General features: G+C 35.2%; 1 protein-coding gene across 1 annotated transcript; it reads left to right on the forward strand.

Moving 5' to 3' along the window:
• Window positions 1-7965: 7965 nt before the first annotated feature.
• On the forward strand, window positions 7966-8919 carry LOC149577108 (36.4 kDa proline-rich protein-like). Its single transcript, XM_089827412.1, has one exon. The coding sequence runs from the start codon at window positions 8115-8117 to the stop codon at window positions 8556-8558; it is 444 nt and encodes a 147-aa protein (XP_089683538.1). The 5' UTR covers window positions 7966-8114; the 3' UTR covers window positions 8559-8919.
• The last annotated feature ends 200 nt before the right edge of the window (window positions 8920-9119 follow it).

A 9119-nucleotide genomic window follows, 5' to 3' on the forward strand; every position in this document is an offset into this window, starting at 1 on the left:
CTCCAAAGAGTCCTCTAGGAATGACTCAAGAACATAGTGTCTCTATCAAAGGTAATGCTCTTTGGAAGGCCTTGTAAATGAACAACTTCTAAAAAGAATAGTTCTACTAATCTAGTTGCATCATTGGTCATTTTACAATCAATAAAGTAGACCATTTTGGAAAATTGATCAACCACAAAAATAGTATCATTACCTCGCTAAGTGTGTGGGAGACGCAATACAAAATCCATACTCAAGTCAGTCCATGGTTCAGTGGGTACTAGTAAAGGAGTGTATAATCCTCTATTCTGTGAATGTCCTTTAGCCACTTGACAAATTTTGCACCTTGCCACATATTTAGTTATGTCCCACTTTATTTTTTGCCAATAATATATATCTTCAACCAAGTTTATTATTTTTTCCTTACCAAAGTGTCTAGCTAGTCCACCACTATGAAATTCCCTAATAATGTTTTCATGCATAGAACTACATGGTATACATAGTTGTTTACCTTTATAAAGGTAACCATCCTACATAAAAGAGTCACCTTTCACATGATCCAACTACCAGAAGATGATTCTTTTAGCTATTCTACAATTTCCCAAAAGTCATCATTAGTTGCATGCAAGGCCTTAATAGCATAAAACTAGTGACCTTTGTTTCCATTATGATTTATAAAGTAGCATGCCTACTCAAGGAATTAGCAACCTAATTTCGTTTCCCAAACTTCTATACCAGAACAAAGGTATAACCCTGTAAGAAACATACCCACTTGGCATGTTGATTATTTGACTACTTTTGTGTGTTGAGATATTTTAGAGCAATATGATCAGTAAAAAACACAAAATCATGTGGGAATAGATAGTGCCTCCAGTGTCTTAATGCTTGAACAAGTGCATAAAATTCTAGATCATACGTAGAATAATTCTTTCTTACTACATTCAATTTCTTGCTAAAGAAGGCTACAAGATTACCTGCTTCACTAAGAACAATTCCTATCACAACATGTGAAGCATCACACACAATTGAAAAACTTTGTCAAAATTTGGATGTGTCAATATAGGAGCTTGAGTTACCTATTTCTTCAAGAATTTAAAACTTTCTTTAGCATTTTTTGTCCATGTGAAATCCCTTCCTCTGGTATAGTATTTTATGGGTGCTACTATACTACTAAAATTTTGAATAAGCTTTCAGTAGAAATTTTCCAATTGATGAAAAATTTATACTCTTGTTATACAAGAAGGGCTAGGCCATTCATGGATTGCTCTTACCTTTACTAGATCCATTTGAACACCATCTTGAAATGTAAAACTAGTTTGCATGAACCTACACTTCTTCAAGTTTGCAGAGAGATTCTCGTTCCCTATGACACCCAAGATGTTTTTCAGGTGTTGTAAGTATTCTTCCTTTCTTCTACTATTCATCAACTACATAAATGTACTAGGTGCATTTGTTAGCCCAAAGGGCATAACCATCCATTCATACAAACCATATCTTGTAATAAATGATGTCTTCCATTCATCTCCGTCTCAAATGTCAATCTGGCAGTAGCCACTTTGGAGATTAATCTTGCTTAAGTACTTAGCCCACATTAATTCATCCATTATGTCCTTTATCTAAGGAGTAGGAAACTAGTAATTAATGTTAATCTTATTGATTGCTCTACTATCAGTGCACATCCTCCATGTTCGATCCTTCTTCTGAGTCAACAATGTAGGTATTGCACATGAACTAATGCTTTCCCTGACCAGTTTCTTTTGCATTAGTTTTGTCACTTTCTTATTCAACACTGCATGTTGTGTTTGATTCAACCAATAGGCTACTTGATTACATAGAGTTTCTCTAGGAATAAGATTAATATGATGTTGAATATCTCTTTTGGGTGGGAGACCATTATGTAGTTCATTAGAAGCAACATCAACAAACTCCTCCAGCACCTTCATTGCCTTGGGTGGCACCAATTTCTCTCGATCTTCTCCTCTTTTTAGTATAGTGCATAATGACAACCTATTACTTTCATTTCTTTGACAACTTTTGTAGACAACATGGTTTTACTCTTCTTGTCATCCTTAAGCGATAATAGAATCACTTTAGAGCCATCCTTCCAAAATCTATAAGTATTTTCTCCCCATCATGTAGGACCTTCCTATCATACTTCCATGGTCTTCCTAACAACATGTGACAAGCATCCATATTGATAACATTACACTAGATCTCATCCTTATAAAATTTTCTTATGGTAAATTTGACTAAACATATTTTATCAACTATTACCTCATTTCCTTTCATAAACCATGCAATATGGTAAGGACAAGGATGCTTCTTTCATTGTAAATTTAATTTCTCTACCATTTCTCTAGATAACATATACTCGCAACTATCACCAGCAATAATAACTTGGCATACCTTTCCACTATAAGTGCATCTAGTTCTTATTAAACATTGGTCTAGAGCCATGAGTCGTCCAATTTCTTTACATGAACTTCATCATTCTCTGGAATGATCATTGATCTCCTCACCATGAGGGTTTCTCCCACATCGAGTGAAAATTATTGCTCCTCCTCTTCTAGTTGAACTAGGTCCACTCTAGGTTGTCTCCCTTAATTTATGTCTAGCATGTTATAATTTGAGCATTCAAAGGCTCTAAGGTTCACTCTAGGTTGTCTTCCATGATTTATGTAAGCTTACAAACAAATCTTGACATCTCCCCTATTTTTAATGTTTTAGATTTATACATATTTCATGGAGATGTTCCTATTATAGATGACACCTAGGGAGTGGATGGGAAATATAAACTTCCAAATAAGAAAAAGGAAAAGATTGCCAAAATTCTTGGCAAGAAGACTACTTCCACAAGGCATCGCCAGCATAACAGATACTTGATATAGTGGGATGAGTTACCTAAAGTAGAGAGTACATGGTTATTTAAGTGGAAAATAATGGAGTTAGATCCAATAAAAAACCTCTAATAAAATTGTAACAAGTCACAAACAACCACTTAAAGGAAATGTGTTTCTTTCAACAAGGGGAGAATGATGCATCAGCTTCCAGGAGTCATAACTTTTGACTCGGATATGGGTTTTGGCTGAAACTTTACAAGTAGTTGCATGAGGAAGTTATTTGGATTGTTGATCAAGCATAGCTCAAGAGGTGGCCATTTCAAAAGAATTTTGAGAGCCTAAAATTTTGTCTTGACTTCTAAAATTGGCTTTTTGTGTTTTTTTCCAATTTTTTAGAAAGTTGTTTTTGTAATAAATTTGAAATCATATTTTTCATTTTGTTGATTAGATGGCAATTCATTTTGTCTTATTTGAGATATTTTCTTGGGAAAAATCAAGATTTGTAGGAATTGTTTTAGAAATGAACAAAAATGGAAAAATTAGTTTTTTCCAAAAATCTACCAAATATGGTGATTTTCATAATTGTAATAAGGGGTTTTTTTCTTTCATTGTAGAGTTAGAGTAGAGTTGGAAGAATTGAATGAAGAATCTGGCATTCTAAAATTCCATGTTATTATTTTCTAAGTTATTATCATTGAAGGGATTTCAACTCCATCAACTAGGGTCCATGGAGATTTGTGCAGTAATAGTAGCCACAGAATGGACCAAAAGTTGTGGGTTTAAGTCAAGGTGGTGTTTGCAAAGTTCATGCATGAAACACTAGTGGATTATAATAAATGGTTTACCTTTCTCTCTCTTTTTCCTAGCCTTAAAGACATAGTCTTCCATGGAATACAAATTAAGGTATGAAAAAGAAATTAGATCATGGTTCTTGAAATTGTTGAGAATGGAGAAATGGTAGTAATACAGTACATGGAACTAATCTTCAAGACTAATATACCTCATAATGAAGTATAAAATCACATCCTAGGGTTTCATAAGATCCTCTCTGGAAAACCCACCACAATGTGAGCTAATTTCTCATTGAATTTAAAGAACTTCTTCAGACTAGTTTCATCATTCACCCTAGCCTTCTTGGAATAATTCTTTCCCTCCATGGAAAACCCTCCAAACCTAGCAATTACCTCCTCCATTATTTCAAACTTCATCCCATTCATGTTCACCTTCCTGTCATGCCAAGAGTTGATGAATTGCATCAAGATGTGCTCATCGTACTTTTCCATTCCTTCCATGAATGATAGTAATCCTCCTTCTCAATGATAAACCACAAAAACCTCACTCTTTTTGATGTAAGCCTCAATCTCCACTAGTTCAATGTGGTCACTAGCACCTATTTCTTCACCCATCTCAACCACCAAATCTTAGAGTTTTCTGGCATCCCCTTATTATAGACTAAATTTTGGCAATCACATTTAGATTAAATAAATCACACCCAAGTTGAAATTGTTAAGGCAACCAAAACCCATCATAAGATCACAAGGTTTTTGAGAAATTGAAAAACCTCTCTTAGTGGCACATGTGATCAGTACCTTTCCTTCCAAAATTAACCATCACCAGCTATAGTTGGAGTGGGGTTTGATTAAAGTGTCCTTATCATCCAACATTATTAGTTTTTTACATCTAAATAGATTCATGTGACTCATCCTTTTGTTGAAGTATTTAAGACTTGTAGTGAGAGGATCATGAAAGAAAATCCTCACATAATCTTGTCAAAATTTAACTTTATGAAAGCAAATCCACTGCCCTTCCCACCCAGGTGAATTCGTAAAGGTGCACCAACTTTTGTAATGGTTCATATGGCATTATGAGAGGTATGCTCGCATTCCATCATCATTTGAGTTGATGATTGAGTTTGGTTGAAATCTTCCCATTTGATTTTTTACATGACATTATGGCCAAATTTTTCCAATTCATCTACCATTCAATTTCCTTCATGGTAAATCTGGTCCACATGGATCTCTTGACACCCCTCCATCAACTAGTGAATTTTGCCTATTATCTTTTTGATCTTCTAGCTACTTTGACCCTCTCCTTTAACTACTCTAATAATCAACATTGAATCCCCCTAAATTTCCAATCTCTTAATTCCTCTAGCTCTCATAATTGTCATGCCCCACAACACAAAAGAACAAAGTCTTTTGCTTCATTGTTCGAACCCCCTCCGTAGTTCCCAATATAACAAACTACCAGCTCACCCATACTATTTTAGAAGACACCCCTAGCTATAGTGCTTCTAGCCATGGCCAAACCATAAAAATTAAGTTTCATTCATGTTTCAGGAGAGGGGTGTCATGTCGTTCTATGCCTAGCCAAGCTTTGGAGCTATCAAACTATGCCACCATAGGGCCTAAGTCCCAAGCGGACCCTAATTATATATGAAGTCATCGTAAGGATTTAGGGGGGGGGCTTCCATTGCCATATCCCACTAAATTCATTTTAAGAGTTTAGTAATCTATTAGACAACTATCGAATTGGTAGTGGCTTTGTCCCTAAAAGTCTGTTATTTCACTCCTTCAAGATTTTTCACGAGACATACGAGAGGATTATTCTCCATAGGGTTTTGAGATATGGATGATTGCACAGCCTATCCTAGTGAACAAATTGTTATAAGTTCACATTGGCACACTAAAAAGCTTCATGCACATTTTTTGGTTCTATAGGTGGGCCCAAAATTACTAGCTCTAGATTCATCATTTCTTCAAACCCTTTCACCTAGAGGCCTTTTCTGGCATATGGCTATTCTTGAAGATTCAACTAGACTCCTTTTTACGTGTTCCTAGATCTGGAATGCTTTCAAAATGGAGATTTTGTTTACTATATGGAAAGAGCGCAATTTTATTTTATTTTCTCATAGAGCTTTCTTGATATAAATGTTGCTATGTATATTAAAGTGCATATTTGTAATAATGTATTGATGCAGATTCAAGTAGAAATTGATAAGGTGGTGCTGGTGATTGCCCATTTGCAAGAGCTTTGGGCTCATTAGGGTAATGCCCATTGCAACACTTTATCCGATGACCATACTCCTTGTAGTCATTGTAGAGGTCATAATATCCCATCTCGCTACTCAGATACTCCTAGGTCGTAGCCTTCTCTACCACACTCATAGTGGCAGTTTTGGTGGTCATCGTTGCTCGGCCTCGCCTCCATAGAGGTCAGGATTAGGGTGGTCTCTCGTGGCTCCTCCTATCATAGATGTGGGCTGGCCCTCTACTTATAGGGAGCCTAAATGGACTTTCCCCTAATTGGATCTGGCTATCTCTCCTCCTAGGCTAAAGGGATTAAAAGACAAAGATGATGTTGTTGGCCCCTACTGATAGATGGAATCCCCCTAGCCATCCACTAAGCATGTTGATTTTTGGGGTTCTGATGACAAAGATCCTCCCTCAGCGTTGGGCTTATATGTTTTTTTGGTGAATAGTTGAACTGTTCCACCACGTGCCGTGTGAATTTTTGAGACGATCTTGTATTCCCGACCCCCTTTTTGATAAATATTTATCTTTAATATTTAGTTAATTAAAAAGGATCTATTCATAGAAAGAAAAATAAAAATAAAAATTAAATCTGATTATCCCCTAGATTTCATGTTAAACTTTGGCTGTTAGAGATTTGGGTTCTTCCCGATTTATTTAATCCGAACAATTGATGAGCAAAACACGAGAGATTCGTCTACATGTTGTTAAGAAATTAAATCATTACTTATTATTATTATTTATGGCGGCTTGCCCAAGCTGAGGGCATTGGAAACTGTGGACTACTTTACCAGTTGGAAAGAAATAGAAGCTGTTTACAGATCGTCAGTTTTGTCTCTAGTTTCAAAGTACGTCAAGGCCTACGTAATCCCCCCTTGGTCTCCACATTGCAATGACCAGTATCAACTAAACACTAACAATATCTAAAAGATGTCCACTAGAAATGAAACCATTGTATTTAAAAATTCAAAGGTATTTAATTTTGTCGCTCATTGGGATAGCTGATTTCATCGTATTATAATATTTAAGATTATTACTTTCACAAAAATTAGCATTAAGATATCACTAAGCATATATTAATAGTTATATAATATTAACTAATACTTTGATTATTGCTATTGAAATTCCATTCTTTTAATAAGTGCATGATATTTCTTAAAATAGTAGAAGTATTATTTTAATGGAAAGTAGAAAATATTTTTTCACAAGTTAAATTATGATATTGCTAGTAAGATTTAATTCTGTAATTCTTGAGTGAAATTCATTGACTTTATCAGACTATAATGATTACTTCTTTTTCATTTTGTTGAATGTAATAATCTTCTGTAACATTTTCTTTAACAACACATCATTCTTTTCAAAGTAAGTATATAAATTATAATGATCCTAGATATCAGTAAGTGTACACATTTCAGAAATAACAGAACATTTAAATTATTAAATCATAATAATAAATTAGTTATACTTATTTTTCTACTTTCAAATGAACAATTTTCTACTTTCATTTTCTACTTTCAAATGAACAAATATATCAAAATCTATAACGTTTGGTTTTTAGGTAAAATATTACCGTAATAAGTAAACATCATGTTAAAATGAAAATGTGAATGAATTGACTAATATATTCAGAAAACTATCTTGCAGAACATCTAAACTTTTAGAGATAAATATTAATTAGATTAGAATTTTGAATACAAACGATCAAACAAAACATAAATGCTAATATGACAGAGGACTTTGGTCCAACCAGCTGTTAAGATGGCTTACAAAACACCAAATCCTCCGGAAAAAGTCTAAAAAGCATGTAGTTCTTTTATAGTGAATCTTGCTAAAGAATATCTACTCAGGGCAAGTATTCAGACCATTGTTTTGGTTGCCACCAATCACTCAAATCATTGGTTTCTACAATGCCACTTGACAAATGTTTGCTAGTCAAGCTGAAAAACCACCATATGCACACAACTCATGAATGATTAAATTTTATAAAACCAAAATGGCGGTGATTGACAATATTTTGGCTCGGTATGCCCGCATTGTCATACTGAATGGAAAAACTACAGGCTGGCCAGAAACTTTATCACGTGCAGTGTTGAATGAGAAGGCATTACTATTCACGGGTACGCAAAGTTCGATGATTGAAGACCAAGACCACAAGCCTATAAAACCCTAATGTGTAATCCCTAATACGCATCTTCTTCCTCTAATTCTAGGCTACAGAGAAAGAGAAGGCCCTAAAAGTTCCTTTCTTTCTTTTCATTGAATAATGATGAAAATGAGAAGGGGTGCAGCATTAGTAGTGATGTTCATGATTTGCTTTGCAATAAATATGGGTCCTCTGGTGGAAGGAACAAAGTGTCCTCCACCTCCCAAAGCTCATTCATCACCTTCCCATTCATCTCCTCCAGGTGGGGGAAGTGGAGGGAGTGGGGGAAGTGGGAGTGGGAGTTGTCCTCTGGATGCATTGAAGTTAGGAGCTTGTGTGGATCTGTTGGGAGGATTGGTCCATGTTGGGGTTGGAGATCCAGCTGTGAATACATGCTGCCCTGTTTTGCAAGGAGTTTTGGAATTGGAGGCTGCCCTTTGTCTCTGCACAACCATTAGGGCTAAGCTTCTCAACCTCAATATAATTCTTCCCATTGCTCTTGAGCTCTTTGTTCAGTGTGGCCTCAACCCTCCTCCTGGATTCAAGTGTCCACCTCTTAACTAGACATTGCACCTTTCTCCTATTCCTTATATTAGATCTGGCCTTGGATTGGATTGCTTTCAGTATTTGTGTTCTAAGTTGTTTTGTATTTTTGCATCATTCATTTATCGTTTAGTAGTTGTTAGGTTTGAGGAGATGAACTGATGACAACATGTCGTTTGTATACTCACTAAACCATTGTGCGAATAAAATTGTTCCGTGCAATCGAAGGAATAAAATTGTTCAAAAATTTCAACCAATAATAATGCTGAAGGCTTCTAGTTGTCTGTTGGTTAGTTTTGGCATAGGGTATCACGGTTTAAGAGTCCCGGCCATTCATTGTTCTTGTTTATTAAATTTTAGTTTTCTGATTTGATTGATTTGACTCTTTATATTTTCAGGTGATTTATTTGAAATTGTATAAAGAAGTGTGTACAACTGGTACAGTTCGTGTAGACATATGGCCACTTAATCATTTGAAGAACTGTTGTTAGTCGCACTTCTCTTAATTTCAATATCAAGAATAGGAGTACAATAATTTTCATTTTGCATATATCACCTTCGGAAATGTTCTTTAATGACAAT

This window comes from Cupressus sempervirens, chromosome 1 (assembly GCF_028749045.1).
Source record: "Cupressus sempervirens isolate cs-2001-9-10 chromosome 1, ASM2874904v1, whole genome shotgun sequence".
Taxonomy (NCBI): Eukaryota; Viridiplantae; Streptophyta; class Pinopsida; order Cupressales; family Cupressaceae; genus Cupressus; species Cupressus sempervirens.

What these genes read in the sequence shown, in the direction of transcription:
- LOC149577108 (XM_089827412.1), top strand. Translation starts at nt 8,115, where the DNA reads ATGATGAAAATGAGAAGGGGTGCAGCATTAGTAGTGATGTTCATGATT.